Raw genomic sequence first — 22,960 nt, forward strand, 5'->3', positions numbered from 1 at the left:
TATACAAGACCCAAGGTACTCAAATTATGACTTCTTCTGGTTGTGGACTTGTATACTAGACCCAAAGAAAAGAACTTATCACCGAGGTATTTTCATTGGGGCCTTCTTACAGAACTGTACTGTGTACACGTGTCTCAAGCCTATGGCTGTGATATGGGCGATGTCTTGGTGACTCAGCCTTACGAAGAAATGTAATAGCAAAATATATAAGTAGAAAAGCATTCTCCACAAAAGACAGGTTCTGTAGTCACAGTTTAAAGTGGCAGCAACAAGACACCGGTAAGACGAGTACTTGCACAAAATACAGTTTGACTTGCATGCGGTCACCAAAACTCCACACACTTTCGACACGGTTTGCACATAGATTCTCCATATACAAGATTGCAGGCATAGCGTATATTGTGCATAGAACACTAATACCGATATTTGTTAGTTCTTTGTGCCACTAGTTGTACAGTATATTGTATAGGATGTCTATGGGACTAACGCACATGAAGCCCATACAGCGCACATATACAACACATTGCGTACCTGTACGCTAGCCGACAGAGAGAACAGAACACAGGAGAACCAAAAGTGACGTATCCGGTGTTATTAATTATATTATGGATCAGCCTTATCGATGTAGTATTCGGGACTTCGTATCATATCCTCTATGTTTCGCCATTAACTGTGCAGAGAGAAAATTTCGATACTACCGTAACCGTTATAATAGCCTGGCCCTGGAACCCCTAGTTCATAGGTGTCAAACTCCCGGCCCGCGGGCCACATCCGGCCCACTTTACAATAAAATTTGGCCCGCAATGTTATTTTATACATTGAACTATTTCCGGCCCGCGAGATTATTTTACAGTATAAGTTACTTTATTCAAGCAAGAAACAAGATTTTAACAAATCTTACAATACAGCATCACAGCAGTTGCCCCATCATACGATAGAATAAATCGATTTATTCTAACCCTAGTAATCTGGGCTCCTTTTTTCATTATTGTTTGTTAATTTTTTAATGCTTTTGCAAGGAGAGGAATGAAACATAATGATGTAAGAGAAGAATAATCAAAAATAGCCCAGTCAAAAATCGTCAAAAATTTGGTGTTGTTTCGCTGCCTATTCCAAATCATGTACTCGTGTCACGAAATGTTTGATCAAGTTTTGTCCTTTCGGCCCGCGGGGTTAAATAAGTTTTCAGTTTTGGCCCTTGGTGCGAACCGTGCGATTGAGTTTGACACCCCTGCCCTAGTTGCTCAAGTTACACGAAAAGATGAACTGTATATGATAATGAAAAATGAAGTATCTGCGTATTACCATTTGGAAATCATGTCTATATTTACATTCTCATGAATTAATTTATTACGTCAAGGCAATAGATGTGGTCAAAATATTTTTGTTCTTATAGGCTAGGCCTTCCTGACTAGAAAGTACGGCAATGTTCGACGAGGAATCGTGCTCCAAAGACGCACATTTTGGCGTCCGCTGAAGTCTTAATTCCTTGTTTACTTATTATAACTTGGAGTTTAACGACCTGCATTTCTTTGTTTGTTTCCTATAACTCGGCGTGAAGATAAAAAATGCGTGCAGCTGCCACACTTTTCATAATGGTTGTTATATAGGCCTATAGCTTAATGACACTACGGTGGTAGTTAAATTTATACATTTTCATATTATTTAATTGTTTTCGATAATTGAAAAACGGCATCTATGTTCAGTCATTTTTACAGTTTCACACAATTTGGCTATTCTTTTTCTGCTTGTCAAATGATGAGTTTACAACAAAGTTTTCTTTAGCCAAGTCAGTTTCCGTAGAGTTCTGTATAGTTGACTTTAAAAAAGCCATGCATGTGTGCGTTAGCACCTAATGAATGTTGCGTCATATCCTTTGACTGTTATTCTGACCTTTTTGTTTCCTAGACTTCAGGTAATATTTGAATGAGAGGCATTGCGATGCATCAACTTGTTTCTGTTGCATCTGAAAATCCTGCAGCATTGTTACTATCCATGATTCTGGGGAAAAAATGAATCATAACTTTGTTCTAGTACTCTAAAAACCACTGGCTAGATAATCTCTAAATAATCTGGCTAGATTTTAGTTTTTGTGTTCACTTTAAGGTTGGCTAATTGAGGTTTAGTCTTGCTGACTTTGTCATGCCAACATTTGCTTAAAGATTGACCTGGGTTGAATTTCCACGAGTTAAATCGTCCATACCATAAGCTGTTGCATGGAATTATGGAAACGTTGATTAATGGCATTATTTGACAGAAAGCCCAGTGTTTATGTATTTACTGTATGTATAGGTTATTCATTTATAGGGTTATAAAGTGAAATATGGCCAACCCTGGAATAGACTTAAATACTCTTCCTGAGGCTGACTTGCAACTCCAACCCCCAGGTTTGGATCAGGACAATGAAGAGGTCCAGGATGGAACCAACCTTACTGTACGCTTGTCTTTATTTTTTAGATGCCTATAACAATCTGTTCTATTGTATATTCTGACAGGTGTATGATATTTTTGAAACTATGTATTTTACATCCGTCATATTTCTGTCTTCGTCAGTCAATAGGCCTATCTGTGATGTATAACTTTTTGCTTTTCCTTTTCTTAGAATGGTGAAACTCCAAAAACCCTGGAAGAATTGAAACAAGAGATCCTAACGAATGAAGGCACTGATGCTGAATCTCGGTGCACAATTGATATAATTTTCAGCTTTTTTTATTGTTCATTTTATTGAAAGTGAAAAATCATAATGTAGTTGTCAAGAGACCCTGCACGTGGTACACAAAGAGTAACTCTGACTTCTCATTTGCAATCTCGTCATCCACAGGGAAGACGCGGCTGCAAAGCAACGACAAGCGTTGAAGAATAAGAAGAAACGAGAACGGAAGAAAAGAAGAAAAGCCGAAGTTTTGATGGAAAAGTATAAAAGCAAACATTCTAACCAAATTGAACCCGACAAAAAGCAAACTGATCATGAAGGGGCTGTGGAATTGGAGTGAGTGTTATGATTCTTATTGTGTTTATTTCATATATAGTCAGTTGGGGCAAAAAAAAACATAGGGGTACTTGGGGTAAAAAAGGACAGCCCCCCCAACTCCCCCTAAGAATGATTTTTTTGAAAAAGCTTTGCATGGTTAGAAACATCATTTATTTGCATAGTTTTTTAACATACAATACAGGTCTAGAGGTAAGTACTCTTCAGGAACTATGCAAATCACTAAATTGACCCAAAAACGGTCCAAAAAAACTTTTTTTGCTCTTTACTAAACTTTTTGTGGATCGAAAACGATGGTTAAAAATCACAATCTTTTTATGTGTATCTACATGATATTTTAGTATGATTGTACTCCAGTACTTCAATTTTGATTGCTGTTAACCTTTCATTCTATTTTATGTTGTCTTTTTTTACCCCAAAACTACACAATGTGTTGGGGCAAAAAAAGACAGTTGTTTTTATTTTCCCTGTGCTTGTTTTTTTTTACCCCATCTTTAATAACTTTCATTTTAGAACGATTTTGGTTGCTATAAGGAATTAAACTACCACTTTAATGCTTTACTTGCATTGTCTCAGTTTCCTGATCTCTAGTAAATACATTAATCCTAATGTACTGATGATTCATTTGAAATTAAGTTAAGTTAAGCGAGTGAAGTTAAGCGTTAAGTTTTACTCTCCAATCATTTTGTGTTGTTCTTTGTAGTTAATTGATTTATGTACCATTCCACTTTGTTGAACTCCTGCCAAATAGCTATTCAAAAGCTTAACCTTCTTGTAAGCATTTACCAGTTTCAGAAGTCTCTGTTCAGTAGTAGTTTAACCAGTCCTGGTAGCATTGTGTTTCTCCAAAAGATGAAGAAGGCAATCCAATTTTGGAAAAGACCAGTCCACAGGAAACTGAATGGTCAAGTAATGTGGAAGAAATGCCATCCACCTCATCAATCCGCAACATTTAAGCTGTTTCCACACCATCGACGAGCACCACAGTACAATCACGGATCAGAACAACAAAGGACATCATCAATGAGTTGCAACTTCACGCTCCCGAAGGGATGAAGTATGAAATACGGCTTGTGTCAAAAGATGAATCGGTTTCGATAGAAAGTGTTAAAATCAACGGGACGACAAACAAATGACAAGAAGAAAAAAAGAAAAAAGAGTGAAGATGAATGGAAGCATTTTAACAAATGAAGAATTTAACGAGCAAGTTGAAAACTTTGAAGCAAATGGAACAATTGCAAAAAAGAGAAAAGCTGGGAGAAGGAAAAGGAACGCAGACGAAGATGAAGAAATAAATTTACTGGACTTGGAGGAGGAGGAAGAAATAGAAAGAAGGATGGAGCGGGAAATTCAAAGACAAATGGATGAAGACATGAGGAGAGTAGATACAGAGGATGAGATGGTAGAAGAGTCTGACGATGAATCTGAAGAAATGAATGACAAAACAAGAGAAGACACAGTTGTTAGAATGGAAGATGTAGAGGAAGAGAGAAGAGATGTAACCGAAGAAAGTGTAAACGAACAGAAGAAAGAAAAGAGAACATTTAAATTGGAAATAAACAAAAAGCAAGTTGGAAAGTACTTTGCAGTGTTTTGGGAGAAGCCAAAAACATATTATTGGGGAAAACTTCTGAAGGTCTTCAGAGACGAGGTTGATGGAAAAATTGAGCAAGCTGAATTTAAGTTTTGGGACAAGAAATCAACTTCAGAAGATGCAGTGTATTGGGACTGGCAAACAAAGGAAGACATAGATATAGTCACCGTTGAAAATTGTTTTTGGGGTCCTTCAACCGCAGTGTTAACTTCTGTCGGACGTGCAAAATCATATTTTGGTTTTGCCGAAGAAGAGGAAGTGAAAGAAAAATTTGTGTTCCTCAGCAAATATGGACTTCATAATGCATAAACTTTTTTGTTTGTTTGAACAAGATGTTACAGTTTCATCCTCATCTGTATATATTGCTATTTCTTCTGCTTTGTGTTGCTTTTAATAAACAAAATTTGCTGTCGAAATTGATTGTTTTTTTTTACCCCGAGCATGGTTTTTATTGCCCCAAACACTGGGGAAAAAAGAGCAACACAAAATATTCGATAAAAATAAAAAGAATAAACATAATGCTCCAATTTTTTGGATACATCAATGGAATATTAATATTGATCAATAGAGGGTAAAACTTGACTTTTTGGCCCATTTTTTAGCGAGAAAATCAAAAGTTTGTCAATTTTGCATTTTTTTGCCCCACTTGACTATACTGTAAAATATATAAGAATGTAGTACATAGAATATAATAGAACAGAACATAGTAGAACTTACCTAAGTTGCCTCTTGTTTATTCCCTTTAAGTTGACGGATTATGCAAATTCTACTCTTTAGATATAAATTCTTTTTCAGTTATATGTATTTTGATAGCTATCGATTTATGCATTTTATTATAATCTTTGTTATCTTGCTTTTGTACCTGAAGTGGTAGCAACACTGAGACATGAATATAGAAATGCGATTGAAAGTTAACATATGGTTGTATCACTAAACGTTGACAGACGTTTTGAGAGTGTTGTTTTCGACAGATATGTCACCGAAGATCCCGACTTCAATGACCCACAACTTTTCATGTTTAAGAAAATTTTCCAAGCTTTTAAGATAGCAGATGAGGTGAGGGAAAATTTTATCACATTTTGTACATAAATACCGGAATATTTGAACAATGCATTATTTCTTCAGAAAGTTATGTGTGCACGGTGAAACATGGACTTTTTCAGGAGTAGTGTTGCTGTACTTGACTACGTATATAAATTTTTCTTTATAAGCAAAACAATAGCTTATTTTCACATTTACAATTTCTCTTATATCCGATTCATTACAAGTTCATATTTTTAGGTGGAACAAGCAAAAAAAGACAGTGAAGTAAGCAAAACTGCTTTGGCAAAGTCAAAGGAGAAAATTGTGGAAAAAGTTAAAGCTTTCGGTGCAGAAAGCAGTGATGAAGAGGTAATAAAAATAAAGAATCCACTGAAACTTTTTGTACCAATTTACCGCTGTTATACTGTAAGAATTCACTGTCGGTTTCCAGGAGGCCACGGATGACAATAAAGACAAAATTTCAAAGAAAAAGTTGCGAAGAATGAATCGATTGAGCGTCGCTGAACTGAAGCAACTTGTCATCCGACCTGATGTTGTAGAAATGCACGATGTGACAGGTATCAACTACCAAAAGAGAATATAAGCTTTTAACTTCCATAAATTTCATGCCCCTATTGCTTACCATCTCAATGTTGAACAATTATTTTGGAATGTCGGTGTAAGACTAAAGTACAGTCATAGACTCGCATGACAAGTACAGATTCACGTACCTTACCATTGTGGCCCTTGTAGGTTGCTGATATTTGTTGAATTATTCTTCAGCCCAAGACCCGAAACTGCTGGTTCATCTCAAAGCGACTCGTAATTCAGTTAACGTGCCCCGACACTGGTGTTTCAAGAGAAAATATCTGCAAGGTAAACGGGGTTTTGAAAAGCCTCCGTTTGACCTTCCAGAATGCATTAAAAATACTGGAATTATGGAAATGAGACAAGCATTGCAAGAAAAGGTATAATTGATGGATATTGCATTTCTTGCACATGGTGTGTAATTGTAAATGAATTTAACATTACAAAAATTTTTCGAAACATAGTGGTACATACTTAACAGAAAAATTAATACCCATTTTAAATTTCCAATCCCTGAATCGTCTTTTGATTTAGCAACCAGCAAGGAATGTAACGATTGTGTTTGTGTACAATGTGACGTCATTGCTCACAAACAATGCAATCTCTTTGCAGGAAGATCAACGAACGCTCAAGTCGAAGATGAGGGAAAAGGTTCGTCCCAAGATGGGCAAGATAGACATCGATTACCAGAAGCTCCACGACGCCTTCTTCCGTTATTTGACCAAACCTAAAATGACCATTCACGGCGACCTCTACTACGAGGGCAAGGAATTTGAGACAAGATTAAAAGAAAAGAAACCCGGAATTTTATCGGATAACTTGCGTATAGCACTCGGAATGCCTGTTGGAGATGTAAGAAGTTGTACATGTTAACAGCAAGTGATAACTGCAATTAATAGATGCCACGAAGGAGCAAAGTGAATGTGAACCAGATTGAGAAATGTTTCCAGTATTAGTATTAGAAAAAAATAGTTTCAATTATTCTAACCATTCATGCTTTATGGTATTAGAAAGCAAGTTGATCTCTCCCACCTCATATTGCTTAACAAATATACAGTGTTTTATCCAAAACAATGTTTCGTTAATTTTTTTTTACTAAATCCCATCACTGTTGTTTTTTCATTTTACGCAGGGCGCATTAAAAATTCCCCCACCATGGTTAATAGCTATGCAGAGGTATGGACCCCCGCCTTCCTATCCCAATCTTAAAATTCCTGGTCTCAACTGCCCCATACCAGATAGTTGTGCATTTGGTTACCATGCGGGTGGATGGGGTAAGCCCCCAGTTGATGAACATGGCCGACCGCTTTATGGCGACGTTTTCGGAACTCAATCAACCGAGTTTGCTGGACAGGAAGAAGGTACCGGAGCAGATGTTCACAAATTTTTATTTTTCGACATGTTTTGCACATTATCCAGAGACACGAGATTTTTTTGATTTAAGCAACAGTTTGTGCGCTTGCTTCATCAATTAAACCTGAGCTTGTATTAGAGTTTTAATGTTTTGTTGCTATAATTTAGCCGTCAACCATTCCATCTCCATCGTTATTTCCTGACAGTTTTGAACTCAAAGATTAGTGCATTGTGACATCATAATTCTATATCTTCCTGTGAACACTTTGCTTATACAGTGCATTGTACTAATTTTTTGTAATTTATTCCAACTCATTTTTTGCAGATGATGAGACCGATCGAACCGCTTGGGGAGATCTTGAATCCGAGAGTGAAGAGGAATCTTCAGAGGAAGAGGAAAGTGAAGATGAGGATAAGAAAGCTCCGGATGAGTCTGGATTTGTTACTCCCGCAGAGAGGTGAACATCCTTGTTTTTCGCTGTGGTTTCCTCATATTTTAGTCAAACCTAATGAGTAATTCTAAATTTGAGCAATTCAATATAAAAAAACAAACAAAGGATAGCTGGGTAACCGGTGCTCAAGCGAAGAGGAATCATCGTCGTGTTTGAAGTCGTGCAACGACTTTCCTCGGTTTGAGGATAAAGATTTTTATACTACCCTGTGCAATATCATAACAGTTATTTAGTATTGTTTTGAATGACTGTTTTGTATTGATTTGCTATCGTTATTTAAATTGTATTTTTCAGCGGCATGATAACCCCGAGTGGTATATCAACTGTTCCAACCGGAATGGAAACTCCTGACATGATCGAACTGAGAAAACGTAAAATTGAAGACGCCATGGAAGGGTACGTCGTTACCTGTTACTGTTGACGTAAATGTGATGGCTAATATCTTGCAAAATACATTGACATAATTTTGTATTATCTATGATAAAACCGCAAAAACAGAATATTTCTTAAAAGTTAAGTTTTGGGATATTTTATAGAAGTGATTTCTTTAAAAGCTGGCAAGAATAATTTACCTTTTTATGGAAAAATAATATCGTTTATTTAGTGGTGATACTCCACAACTCTATCAAGTTTTGCCGGAAAAATCGGCTGCCGCCGCCGTGGGTCGAAGCATGATGGGATCTGCCCACACTTACGATGTCAATACGGTGAGACAAATCATATCATGGATTGATCATGTGATTTAAGTTTTCATCAGACTGCATTATACTGACCATTTCATCGTCAGACTCGACGTCCAGCTGGTTCATCTGATGTCGATGGCGTCGAGGTCGCTCTAAATCCAGAAGAACTTGAGCTTGACACCGTTGCCATGGCAGCGAAGTATGAGGCTAGAGTACGCGAACAGGAATTAGTTCAAAAGGAGGATTTCAGCGACATGGTTGCGGAACATGCAGCAAAACAGAAGGTGGGTGAATTATCGTAGTCTAATTAAGTAGAAAGGGTCGTTGACATACTAAAGAAAACACTTGCTTCTATCTATTATGAACTTAAATTTACCGTTATTGTACATGCAAAATAGTGATACCATAACTGTGATGAATGTAGTATGCTTCATAATGCTCTAGGGTTAAGTTTTATTTTCTTGACATAGATAAAGTTAACCCAAGGGTGCTATCAAATAATCTGCTTTTTTATGTGCCCATACTGGGTTAACACGGTTCAGCCACCATGAACAATATCAAAATTGTAGTTGATGTGAGAAAACTGCACCCTTGCTTCACTGTGTTAATGAGTACAAAGCTAACCCAAACGGTTTTGCCTGATATTGCTAAGTTCAATCCCGTTGTACACTTATTGCATTATTTCTTACAATTACAAAGTAGCAGCAAACATTAAAAAGCACAGATTGTTCAAACACTGAAGTTTTTTGATTTTTTGTAGAAAAAGAGGAAAGCACAGACCCAAGATACCAGCAGAAGTACCAAGAAGTACAAGGAATTCAAATTTTAACTTTATTCTTCCACTGCTCCATTCTATTGATGGGATACGAAACCTGGCACCCTCAGTGGACTACATGCCTATTGCATTAGGACGTTCCATGACGCTGATCCTTTGTATCTACAACAGATCTTGTCGTACGACTTACATTTTGTCTTAAGCTAATACCGCATTGAAAAACAATCACTACTGCCACACCAGATAAATTAACAGTAAATTGCTGTCATATTTTGTACAACATGGTGGACACGTGAATTAAGTTGCTTTTAACTTTGTACTTTTTTGTGGTCGCGTAAGTTAACAGCAGTGATGAACATACAATTCGATTTTACGAGTTTTGTATGCTCATGGTTATCAGAAAGCTACAAAGTGCCAACACAAAAAGGTTAGATCAGCAGCTATGTTGAACCGAAATGTTTTAATGGGCCAGAAATGACATCATTTTTAAATGTGGGCCGCACAATAAATAACTTGTTACACTTAAGTTTAACATAAAATATAAGTGAAAAATTCATCACTCACAGAAAATTTAAATAACTTTCGCAATATTTAAGCACACTGTTTTAGCAACTCGCTTACTGCTACTTTTCTGAATAGTACCACAAACGCTAAATCTCTGCTGCTCAATAATATATAATTCTTAGAACCTGCACATATGTAAGTTGACCATACCTTTTTTGAGTGTTATTAAGTATAACAAAAGGCAAGTCCATTTGCTACTTTGTTATAGGACCTAACTAGCTGAAGCTGATTTGTTTTGATCAATTCCACTGGTCAGAGTGTCATTGACAACTGTTTAGGCAAGGTTTTGAGAAATTGCTTGTGCAGACTGCAGAGGGTAAACTTTGATATTCTGGTGCACACTTCCGTAAATTCTTTATCTCTGAGCTGATATTATCATGTCAACTCTTTGAATCATTGTGGCTGTTTCCTCCCGTTGATTGAACATACATTATGAAAATTCACGAAAAACAGTTACATTTTATTGACAATAACGTAAAACTACAGAACAATCGGATATATTTACACAATTTAGAAAGAAACAGGAGTCAAGGTGGATTGCTTCACTCCGATGGGTTTTGGATGACAATTAGAAGATATTCCTTATCTACATAAAAAGGAAGAAATATTGCACAATTAATGTACAGCATTACAAGGCAAGTTGCTTAGATCACAAGGCATACCTGGGGCAACCATGATTTCATGTTTCTTTGATCGAAGTCTTAAAAATGTCAGATCATTCTGCGGGTCAATATCTCGAACTGTACTTCTTGCCTTCATTGTCAGTTGGTGAATAAGGCCAGCATATTGGACGGTTGTTGAGTTATCAAGAGTTGTTCGAATAGGAATACCTGCATGTCGATGCAGTTTGGTTACGAATACGACCAACATTGCTTGACAAAAACCACGCATAGTAGGTTCCTCGATTTTGTGTATTCTCCAACACCAAATTTACTTGTTTAAAAGTCGCATAGAATGTTGATGAAACATTTCAAAAAACCGTATGTACGCAACTATAGATTGACAAGACAAGCAACATATCAATTATAGTGCATTACTGTGGTACTGGTTAAAAAATCTATTATAGCTAAAAATAGAAGGTGCCCGTGTTTCCAAGTCACACAAAATGATTTTGAAAAACAACTGATTAAATTTGATGGAAGCACTGATGGGTTATTGCACGATTCACATGAATTTTATATTGTTTACCAGGAAAACTGGACTGTCCCCTCAGTAATTACGTAGCATGTAATTGTGGCCATATACAGCTACATCCCTGGAGCATAAATTTTGCACTCATAAGGAATTCTAGGTTACTTCGCTTGTTATATATAAGAACGTATTGACACAGCAATGAACTTGAACGTCAATGAACGAACATGAACATTGAACAGCAATGAACGAGGCTGTATTTTATAATAAATGTTTATGAAGTAATTCATATCAGTTTATAATTTCAGGGCTCAGTCCATTATTGCCTTCCTACCTATCCATGCATTGTTGTATCACAGCAGAAAACTTAAAAGTTACTTTTCATAATATCAGGTAACATAGGCTAACTCTCCCATTTATAACAACAAAACCTTTTTTTAAAGTCTTTATATTGTGAAATCGATAACAAGTCATAATAAAAAAACATTCAGCCAAGATATTTTTGTATTGCATAGCATAGCATCATAAAGCTTTATGTTAAGAAACTACCTGTATATACTCATGTTTAAACAAAGCTTCGGGAAAACAAACAATTAGCTTTAACAGTAGGAGCAATAACACTTGGGCCCCATGTCCAACCCCCCCGTAAGGGGCTGAGGTAATGGTTTCCCTGTGGCATTACAATGATATGTAATGCTGCTGGGAGTTAAATCTGAAGAACTAAACTCTCACAGAAGCTTCCTTTCTAAAGATTTGCAAACATTTAAAACTTTCTGCTAACATTTCAAATAATCCCACCTTCACTGTTGACGACAATTATTCCTATTACTCCTTTGTGAGACTGGATTCTCTTGATGGTCTCTTCTACTTCGGACTGCAAAGTACAAAATAATTTATTATTCATTATTAATTGATACTAAATATTTTTATGTATATATTCATTATCATAATGTTATAAAATCGACAGTATATATGCATTTATATACTGTTAATTTTCTGGAAAACAATTCTGAAGCTATTAAATATGTATTTTTATAGCATTTTCATTGCTTCATATTGAAAGGTTTAAATTGAAAGAGCTACAGGCAATCATAATATCCTATGTCTTTTGACATTGCTTAGTGCCTATTGCACAATAAAATATATATAAAGCATAAATAGATTTACCATGTTTTATAAGAGATTTTGCAAAACAACAATCACCAAAAGCTATCTATTGTCTATTGAAATCTAGGCAATGCACCTAATATCTGCAAAACAGCACAGTAATTAACCAACCGCAACATTCAGTCACAGAATGTGGACACCAGAGTAGTTCAGCAAATACAAAGAAATTTATTGACAGCGAAATATGACCAAAAATATTATAAAATCAAATTAGTTAATGTTTTGCCTTGTATTTTTGTTTAAGGTTCGTCTCAGCTTTAGGTATCAGCTGGCAATGCCTTGACCACAGATTTTGCCAATTTAATTTTTTTATTATTGCCAATTTGCCAATTTTAATTCTGGCACAAGAAACACATTTTTATGCAACGAAATGTAATTGTTAGTTAAAGAAACACAGTTTAATTTAACAGGAAGTCTCTCACGTAAGCCCAATGACGGATTAATCCATACTCTGTAAATAGAATTCTGACAAAACATTTAGGCAAATGCCTTAATTCTATTTCAAAATTTTGTCCAACAAACTATCAAAATTAAGTGAAAACTTTGAAATCATTCACAAGTTTCCAAGTTGAGCTGGCTACCTCTTTAGAGAGTGACTATTTCAACGTAAGTAGGTCACGTTAAAAGATGATAACGTTAAAGATGGTTAAGTTAGGAAAAAGGCCAAGTAAAGCTTTATTTTGGCTATTTAAGATTTTAATAGAGTTAGATTTAGATTAGAAAATAGACTTAGGTTACTATGTTATAACATTTAACTTGAGTTAACAAAAAACAGTGCAAAATGGCTTTCAAGGCACAACTTTATTCGATGAAATAGTGGCAGCTGACTGGAACGTACAGTTGCTGTCGACAAAAAATCTTGTGTGCAAAAATGTAAATTTTGGTATGATGGCATGCACCAAAGCCTCAAGTCTTGGTTTTTTATTATAAATTGGCGTTCATACAACCTGTTTCACGCCAATTTATAATAAATAAACAAAGAATTGAGCCTTCAGTGCACCCCATCACGTCGAAATTTGCAACTTTGCAGGCACGATTTCTCGTCGAAAACTGTCGAACTTTCCAGTCGGGAGAGAACGAGTGTAAACTTAAAAGCAACCTAGCTTGCTTGCCAAGCTACCATCTTAGATCTTCTGTCATTTTATGGCGCTTAGAAACACCCAAAGTCTGAAAGATGGCAACTGGGCCATAGCAGAAAGTGTGCCACGCACTCACAAAACCTTCCAACGTGAAAGCCAAAGTTTTTCACGCTCACCGGTTCAAACCAATTAACACGGTAATAAACAGCGTACTTACAAACAGAAAAAACTTACAAACTGCAAAAATATCTTTACGAAAAGTTTGTTTGCAAGCATTTATACCGGGCCAAAGGTACCAACCTCACACACTAACAAACATCTGGATTTCCAACTGAAAATCTGTTGCTATTAGTGATGGGAAAAAAAATTGGGCGTAAAGCTCTTGATGTCACCTGACGGATAAAAATTAAAACCTTTCGAAAAATATGAATTCTTAACAGGATTACGCCAACTAAAATTAACTTTCTAATTACTTTTCAAATTTGATAAACAGTTTCCTTCACACAATGCAAAATCAAGGAGCTTAAATTAAAATAAAAAAAAATTGAAGCAGACATTGATAGTTAATCGCATAAAATATCTATATATCGGTATAAGTTTGCTACACATCAGACCACCACTAGCAATAGTAAGCGAAGAGGTTCAGGAAAAATTGCCATAAAGCCATTTACAAAAGACTTGCTTTTGCCTATCAGTGAAAATCGAATCAAACAATTCATAAAAAACACTGATAATTTAGTAGAATTAGATGATAAACTGAAAATAATCGCATTATGAATACTGTCAATAAAACTTATCGCTAACGGGATATATTCATAGATATCTTATAGATATATCACGCTGAACTGAAAAAAAATTGTTATGTCGCCTTTTAAGTTTTAACCCGTAATATCAAACAGCATAATTGTTAAACTACTCTTCATGCACGCACTTGCAGACTTGCAGTGGTGATCAGTGACGAAGTAGTTGTACTCAAGTAGTCTATTTAAGTATAAATTTCTACTTTGGCTTACTTACTTATTTAAGTAGTATTGTTCATGGTAGCCTACTTCTACTTTTACTTAAATAGCTTTCAGAACAAAGTAACGTACTTTAATAGGTTACCAAATGCTGAAGAAGTCAGTGTTTTAGTTTGAAGATAATTTGTAGTAATTTTTATTTGCTTTCGCATTTGCACTAAGTGTTTACTGTATATACCGTCTACAACTTGATTTCACGTAACAAGGCCCTGACCAAAATATGTCTGAAAATATTTATCTTCATAAAAGATTATATTTCCTTGCAGTTGTTTTGTTTTTAGCAAACTCGTGGTAATTTGTGCCTTCACAATCTCATAGTTTAGATCGATAACTACTTCTTACTTAAGTAGTTTTGAATAGCAATACTTTTACTTGTGGTGGAGTAGATTTGTCAGAATTGACAATACTTCTACTTATGCGGTTATTTTGATCCCCACTGCGTATTCGCGCTCAAAACAATAGTTTAGTACCAACAATTTTAGCAAATTATGCGACATAAAGAACTGTAAGACTTGGGTTGAAACAATTGGTCATTTTCCTATTGACAACAGGTAGGTTACATTATACTAATCACTAACCTCTGTGGTAAAATTCATTTCTTCGCAATGGTCGCCAAAATTTCATTAACAACGTAAAATGCTAACGTTGTAGTGAAATATGTGTTTTGAATGTCCTCAACTGCGTTGTGACTAAACATTCGAAAACCTGTGGTTATACAAGATTTTAAGTGATTTTATTCCCTAATATTTTTACTTTTGTTAAGAAAGAAATCGGTTAATTCATCAATCAACATGTTTCCATTAATACCATGGCCATCGCGCCAGAATGAAATTATGAAATTTTATTTACAAACATACGCGCACATTTCCAAAATGGCTGTTAAAAAGGCAAAAAAGTTATACATTGACATTATTAAGTTGAACTGCCAGCCTTCAAGTCTCAAGAGTGCAATGGAACTCCGCCACATGCAGAAGGCGTGTGGATTAAAACCTGCAGATCTGTCAAAGCGGGAGGGCAGTGTTGTACCGTGACTACCGCGGTCGAAGATTAAGCTTCTTTTTTAACGACTACATCTGTCTCCATTGAGTCTTCGACAATCACTTCCTCGGCCACTTGCTCGTCTGCTAAGAACAACAATTAAAATTTAGCCACGAAAGCCGAGGTGACAGTCGAATTGGCTGTCTGATGCTAGGCTCGGCTCATGGTGCATCCATTCGCGCATGACTTTTGAAGATAGGTTTGGCTTGTTCATAACAGACGTTCGTGATGAACGACATTACTTTATAACAAAGCCTTGCTATCTAAAGTCTGCTATCCAGTGATAAAGCCTACAAGGGTAACCAGTAACTTGTTCAGAACATTACTTACACCTGGCATATGCTTCATGGTAAATGTAACGAAGAATTGACCATAAATTGATGGCAACATTTTCCCATGACTTTGTCCCTACTCTCATGCTGTTTAGTACTCACCCTGAACGACCGGATCATTCTTATCGAGTATCAACTGAGCAGGAAAGTGCTCAAGGAGAGTGTTGATCTTGTCCCTAATCTCAATCAGTTGCGTCTTGAACGAGTTGAGGTCGATTGACTGGCTGCCGTCTTCAGCCGTGGTGGCCACGATGGTTCCACTGATGGCTGTTGGTGGCGTTATCACCGGTGAATGCAATGGCAATTCCGCACGCTTTGTCTGCAGGAGAGAATGACAGTTTATTTATAGGAATACTGCGTTAATGCTGGAGTTAATATTTCAATTTTGCAATCATCACTGACTCTACCCAATGAAGAAAGTTTACAAAGCGTACATTCTGATGACATAGCTATGAAGGTCTGAAGTCATTGTCAAAAGTATAAAATTTCAAACTGAGCTTGACAAAAAGTACCTCAGGAAATGAGGAAATCCTTTAAATCAAGTAACAGAGTCTTCACTAATCAATGTACGTTGAAATTACCAGTGGCGGTAGCATTGGTTTAGTTGAGTTGCTCAGCTTTGCCTTGGTCGGCTTCTCCACGCGACCCGCTTGCACTTTGTTTGGAATTGCTCCTGCGCCGGCACCTCTTCCGCGACCCATGCCACGACCTCTGGCACCTCTCGCTCCTCGTCCCAACATGCCACGAGCAGTGGCTGCCACTCCCCTGGCAATGAGGCCGCCTCGGGCTCCTCTGCCCCTTTTCGCGGCTCCAAATCTTAAGCAAAGGCTGGAAATTAAATGGGCTAAATCTAATTGAACACATACATAGGGCGTTGGGAGATTTTTAACAGTTGCATGCTAAATCGCGATAATTTCAAAGAAAGATTAAACAGTTTGCAAAAATATTAGAGATGTTGTTCATGCATTCAATGTTTGTAAATTAGTCTAAAACTGATAATAAATTAAAAACGAACATATAAAATAATAAAACATGATGAAAACTTTTCTACTCTACTTACCCTCCATTCTGTGGCGTTTCAAATCCAGAAGAACCACTACATAAATATAAAATTCAGCTTTAAAACCAGTGGAACGCAGAGTGGTAAAAGCATTTTTTAAACACGTGGAAATAAAGCTGCTGTGTTTTTACTGCAGTGACCAATAAAATTTCTTTTAAAAAATACTCTTAATACTGCCTTTGCCCTTTCACTTATAAGTGAAGTAGTAAAAAAAAAGATCAAAAATCCATTGCTCCCATCTATTATTTTATTACCTTTAAAACCCTTGTGACAGAAAAAGTGAAAATTAATTTTAGTAACAATGTGACAAAAATAGTTAGCATAAAAATATCAAAAATATGTTGATGTTGCATTCAATTTATTTTTAAAAATACTTAAGTTCAATCTTTTGCTAAGTTTAATATTGAACAATAAAGCATAGCATTTTTTTTAGGACACATGGAAGGCGTGTGCAACATAAACTTGATAATTCTTCTTAAGCAAGTTTTTTTGGTGACTGCCTTTCAGTGTAATGAAAATAAACAAATGCTTTTTACCCAAAATTTGCTTTTATAAGCACTGTGTTAAACGTTTGAAGAAACTTTGCATGACGAGCCCCTGACAAGATTTTTAATGAACCCAATAAAGTAAACAGAGAATTAGCTGCAAGCTAAAACATGATTAATTGTGACAGTTTTAAAGCACCTTTTACTGTACATGCTATCAGTTGGGAAGGGATTGTTAACTTTTATTTCTTAATCTTGTGATCATAATCCACAATCCGATCTTGTGATCATAATGGTACAATAGTGGGTGGTGACACAGCATTGCAGCAAACGACCGTTACATTTTTATTATTACATATATAAATATATTGGTTGTAGTGAAAATCAATCATTAAAAAACAATGGGTGCCCGTGGGCAACTATGTTCAGCTCAATGTTGGATGCCTGATTCAAAATTCGGTTCACATGGCACCAAGATATCCAATAAAATCCGACAATACATACAAATTTATTCGTTGCACACACCCACATGATTTGTGAACGAAACGCTTTTGTCAAACTGCTGTAAAACATAAAATCACAATATTTCCAGAAAACATTTCATTAATGAGTCGGTAAAAAAGCTTTGAATGCAACATCAGTTATTTCAACAAAACAAAAATACCTCCCAAAAAAACTTACAAATTCTGACCTCCACTTGAATTGAAACCGCCCTGTTGTGTAACAGGTTTCTGGTTAGGTTTAGGTTCAGTTGCAATATTTATGTCTGCAAAAAAGGAAAAATCCAAAACCGATATCCCACGAATAGTGAGATGTGTTTTGTGTCATAAAAAGAAAGTTAAAAACTAACCGATCAACAGCATAAAAATTTAAACACTATTACCTATATACAGAGTGGTGAAAAAGTGTTATTAGTGATCAATCATTAAATAGACATACATGCACACTGCAAAATTTGTATTGGTCTTTAAAAATATCTAAATGCACAAGTTTTCATAATTGTTGCATTCCATTTCAGATCTGGCAGCAAACCCTTCTTCATAAAATGAGCGAAACATGTTTGAATATACACAGATCTTTCTATTATTTATATTGAGACATTGGCAAGCACATGAAGTATATTCAGTTTTCAGAACTTTTACAGCCGCAGTAATCTTCCATAGCTACTAATATGTAGTAAAATTTGGAAACAGATCCTTTTTGTCAAAATTAATAAGTTCGCAGCAAAACTTTGGTTCCCGATTTCTTTGTCAAGCAGAATAGCAAAAATACAAAACATCTCACTTTTTCATGGCAACAGGTGGTGAATTTACACATTTTGTCAGTTTTGATGTATATTATGTATAGAACTATACTCTGTATTCTATCAGTTGTATGCTATTGCAAAATGTAATGGGGCCAAAAAACATAAAAAACGAAATAAAAATGATAATGTTACAGACCATTTTTTAAAATTTGAGTTGCAGCTATAGAACAAAGATTACTGACACGTCTATGGTAACATCAAATAACGCTACATAGTAAATGACAAAAGCATTTGGTACGGTACCACTTACTGGATATAATGGTTTAAAATTTGATATCGCTTTAACAATTTATGGAAAAAATCACTGCAAAGTTTACGTTTATCGGTAGAACAAAGTTTAAGCTGATTCATAATTAAGCATACATGTGCACAGGATTTTAATAAGTTATTGTCTATTCCAGTTTTCCATTGATGGTATTTCCAGTTTGAGATTTTATGATCGTAAAGAAACAATGGGGTGACAAAATGTAAAACTTCATTTCCTTAAAACTGTGTTATTGCAGCACTGTTTAGTTGTAAAACGAGAGAAACTTTACCTATGGTTTGTCCAGCAATCACACTTCCATTTTCTCCTTGGACTGCACTGCGAGCTGAATAAGCGTTGCTGTACTGGACGAAAGCGAATCCTCTGTGCATTGAAATCGCTAAATAAAAAAACAACAATAACAATTAATCAAGCACAGAAAAACTTCAGTATGGAGATATACGGAAAATATGGTCACACTTTAAAAGATGATGTTTTGAAAATGAACAAAAGGCAGAAAGAATGAAGTTTATTTCCTAACTTCAACCTTCTCCCCACCAGAACTGATTTTAACACAGTTTAAAGTACAGTCGACTCCGCTTAATTCGGACACTTTGGTTCCGCTCACTTTTGGCCGAATTAAGCGGAGAAACGGCTCTGTCCGAATTAAGCGGAAAATCAATTGTTCGTTTCATGGTCATGCGTAAAGGCAAACAACGCATTTAAAATACTGTAGTGTTGCGTAATAAATGAATTGCACCTGCGCTATACTGCAGTAATTGGCACTGATCGCATAAAACGCACAAGAGTTATACCTTCAGGTTAGTTGTATTGTACAGTATTTCGGTACCTAACGATTCAACAAATACTGTTTATCTGTATACTGTATTTTGATATCCCCACCAACGCAGCTAACTGCCGAACTGTCAAGGAAGCGTCGTCATTTTTTTCTTCGTTTACTTTAGTGAGCAATTTCACTTTTTCTTCTAAACTTTTCGGTACCATTCTGTTCTACAAGATGGTCGCAACTTGCAATGGTACCGAAGTAAAAGCGACTATGAAGCTGGCACGGCGTTATATGAATTCATTGTCGATTGTTACCGCATCAATCGTCATTGTTTCACCATAATCACTCATAATGCAACTGCATCTTGTGTTAAAACCAACCAAGTACTGTTTATTGTTTCATAACCTAACGATGTAACGATAGGAATTGCGAACCTGTGTCCGAATTAAGCGGAGAATTGTCCGAATTAACGGGAGTTTTTTACGTTCAATTTTTACTTTTGTTCCGTTCCCGAGCATTTTGGCCGAATAAAGCGGTTGTCCGGGTTATCCGGTGTCCGAATTAAGCGGATTCGACTGTAATATAAATAGTACACAATGCAAACAATTACGAGAAAAAAGTGACTTATGAAATTATATCACCACCAGTATTGCTGGTAACTTATTTAAAGCAAGTTTTAATGTAGTCATTTCATACTAACCACTAATGTTTCCGTATTTTCCAAAAATATTTTGCAGTGTAGGCTTTGTTATACTCATTGTGTTAAGATTGCCTACAAATACCCTCATATGGGCAGTAGCCGGGTTGCTTGTGGCTGAAGACATTTCTGTAGATGAAATATATTTACACACTTAATTCATATTTTCATATTTACACAATGTTTTTTAAAATATTTCAATAGCTGTTGTGGTGGAGAGGAGCATATGAAAAATATGGTGCTTTAAAACACACAGATACATAGTACAACAAATATTTCCATTAAATTTTTTCTTACTTACAATACTGTGCAAAATAACGTAAAAAATATTTATTGGGTTATTATATGTACATAACTAACATTAATATAAAATGCAGTAAATTTTTAAAAGTGCGCCGTATCCTAAACATGTAGATTAAATTTTCGGCGAAAACAAAAAAATGTCCATATAATTTTTGCCTAACTCCATAAAATCTAATCAAAATACATAAAAATTTCATAATAAAAGCAAGTAAGTGTTTTTTAGTCGTAAATATAGCTAGAGCAGGGATGGGCAAACTTTTTGTACTGAGGGCCACATTAGAAAAAATGTTGCAGACGGGGGGGCGCACACTTTCATTACAAAGTAGGAAAACTTACCCGGTGTTTAAATAAACGCATATTCATATCAAACACAATTTTTGTATTTCACACTCAGTTACGTTTAAAGCTATGCAATCATCATCACAAAAGTTAATGAGACTTGTGCAACTGTTCACTGTTTAATTAAAACAATAAGTGATGAGAAGGAGTTCCTGCAAGTGCCGGCGGGCCGCATAAAATGGACCTTCGGGCCGCATGCGGCCCGCGGGCCGTAGTTTGCCCACCCCTGAGCTAGAGGAAAAGCATATATATAAGTAATAGATTTCATTCAAACTTTGTCAAATTTTGAACAAACATCTTATAAAGTAAACTAAAGAACTCCCACTTACCACTGGTATTACCGCCCCAAGTATTCATCGTGGAGATAATAACGTCACAGATCGCTAAAGGATAAATGATAAATCTAAAAAGTCTAAACAAACATTGGATACTTATTAAATACATGTAAATGTCAATAAAGTCTTTTAAACGCCTTATCTTGCTGATTCAAACCTAAGTAAAACAAGTTACACTCAACATAAAACAACAAAATTTATATCATTACATTACATGCAGAATTTCATTTCCTGCATAACATACTTTTAAACTGCATTGTTTAGTTAAAAATTTTCAACGAATCGTAGTTTTTTGCGGTGTATTCAGTTTTTCTTCAAATGGAGCTAGTCTACATAATTTCCGCCAGTGTATGAAAACAAAATTTTTTAATCTCACACGCATTCACGTTGATTTTGCTGTTTCCTGATTGGTGGGTATTTAAAACATAAACATCAAATGTTTTCAGTCTTAGGTATTTGGATGATTTTTATTAGTAAATTCAGCTTTATTCTGCAAAATCATTTTTCTAATCACCGAAAAGTATCAGTTAATCTAAATAAATTGTTGCAGTCGCGCGGTGGTTAAAGACTCACTCTCTGATGTTTAGCATACGCGAAAACGAGTGGTATACCGTAAAATTGTATGTTACTTTGAACAAGCTAAACAAAATAATTGAGTCTAGGCTAAATGCGAAATAATCAAGAACTGACAGTACAAGCAAGATTTCTAGCGGAGCAAGCTTTCTTCTGTTTGTTTTCGTAACGACAACTAACATTTATTCTCAATGGAAAAGACGTTGTCACGTCACGTGCATTTCTCCTCAATTATTTCCAATACAAAGTTAAATAACAGTACGGAGGTAAACGTGCTAAGTATTCAATATATGCGATTTCAATCGGTATATAAATACCTTTTCCAACGTATCCTATTTCGTAGCCTACTTCTCCATATACAAAGAGTAACATAACTCGCAATCGAAAACAATGTATTTTACAAAGCAGATCTTTTTGATACACTGGCTTCGCCACACAAGTCAGATCCAAGCCGAGAAAAGTGATTAAAAAGAAAACTGACAGAAAAGGTAACTTTGTGAAAATTAAAAGAAACATCTCTCTACAACTGGCTCTCTAGCTCTTTTTACTCAATATCTTTCAGGTGGTAACAAAAGTTGCACGAACAATTTTTGCACCAATGCAAAAAACATGAATTTCACACTTATTCGAGCAAGTAACGTATTTTTATTCCACAGCAGACGTATTTTTATGAAGAATTTAGCCTTTTACAGTATTGCAGTTTGTTGTGTGCAAGACTGTAGTAGAACACTGGAGTTCAGAGCAATGCAAAATAAATTGTTTCCATTCATTGACTTGCGAATAATTGTATAATAAGGAATGTGTATGTATAAATATTGTAATAATAAGGGAGAATAATATTCAGGTAACTTGGTTTGAGTAAAACGATGCGCAGCCATTTCGATTCGTTTTTAATTTTGCATTTATACAATGGACGGGCCAAGTTTTAAAATGTTTTTAGTATACCTCGCATATCCTATAGGCGTAACTTAACCATAACGATTATATCGTATTTTTACAGTGTAATGCAAAACTAAAAACGAGTCATTACGCTTTGAGTATTGA

The 22,960-nt window shown here is 35.6% G+C and overlaps 3 protein-coding genes across 5 annotated transcripts; 1 reads left to right on the plus strand and 2 right to left on the minus strand.

Annotated features, from left to right (window-relative positions):
• Positions 1–2,268: 2,268 nt before the first annotated feature.
• Positions 2,269–9,833, plus strand: LOC143459825 (splicing factor 3B subunit 2-like). Its single transcript, XM_076957116.1, has 14 exons — positions 2,269–2,434; positions 2,603–2,679; positions 2,822–2,989; positions 5,555–5,639; positions 5,865–5,975; positions 6,058–6,184; positions 6,390–6,574; positions 6,807–7,046; positions 7,327–7,555; positions 7,873–8,005; positions 8,294–8,395; positions 8,604–8,706; positions 8,787–8,966; positions 9,443–9,833. Exons 1-14 carry the CDS (start codon positions 2,324–2,326, stop codon positions 9,509–9,511), a joined length of 1,920 nt encoding a protein of 639 aa, XP_076813231.1. The 5' UTR covers positions 2,269–2,323; the 3' UTR covers positions 9,512–9,833.
• A 627-nt stretch (positions 9,834–10,460) lies between these two features.
• On the minus strand, positions 10,461–12,466 carry LOC143459646 (dynein light chain roadblock-type 2). The gene is made up of 4 exons (XM_076956864.1): positions 12,320–12,466; positions 11,951–12,026; positions 10,684–10,851; positions 10,461–10,607 (listed from the first exon to the last, which is right to left on the minus strand). Exons 1-4 carry the CDS (start codon positions 12,320–12,322, stop codon positions 10,564–10,566), a joined length of 291 nt encoding a protein of 96 aa, XP_076812979.1. The 5' UTR covers positions 12,323–12,466; the 3' UTR covers positions 10,461–10,563.
• A 2,777-nt stretch (positions 12,467–15,243) lies between these two features.
• LOC143460187 (uncharacterized) lies at positions 15,244–21,497 on the minus strand. 3 transcript variants are annotated; one of them, XM_076957605.1, is made up of 8 exons: positions 21,338–21,497; positions 20,370–20,495; positions 19,175–19,282; positions 18,014–18,098; positions 16,848–16,883; positions 16,369–16,603; positions 15,890–16,106; positions 15,244–15,541 (listed from the first exon to the last, which is right to left on the minus strand). In XM_076957605.1, exons 1-8 carry the CDS (start codon positions 21,450–21,452, stop codon positions 15,465–15,467), a joined length of 999 nt encoding a protein of 332 aa, XP_076813720.1. In that variant the 5' UTR covers positions 21,453–21,497; the 3' UTR covers positions 15,244–15,464. The 3 variants fall into 3 exon arrangements, with proteins under 3 accessions (XP_076813720.1, XP_076813719.1, XP_076813718.1); XM_076957604.1 differs by having other exon boundaries at positions 15,244–15,538; positions 16,369–16,615; XM_076957603.1 differs by having other exon boundaries at positions 16,369–16,615.
• Positions 21,498–22,960: the final 1,463 nt, after the last annotated feature.

The sequence above is a fragment of the Clavelina lepadiformis genome, chromosome 5 (genome assembly GCF_947623445.1).
Source record: "Clavelina lepadiformis chromosome 5, kaClaLepa1.1, whole genome shotgun sequence".
Lineage (NCBI taxonomy): Eukaryota > Metazoa > Chordata > Ascidiacea > Aplousobranchia > Clavelinidae > Clavelina > Clavelina lepadiformis.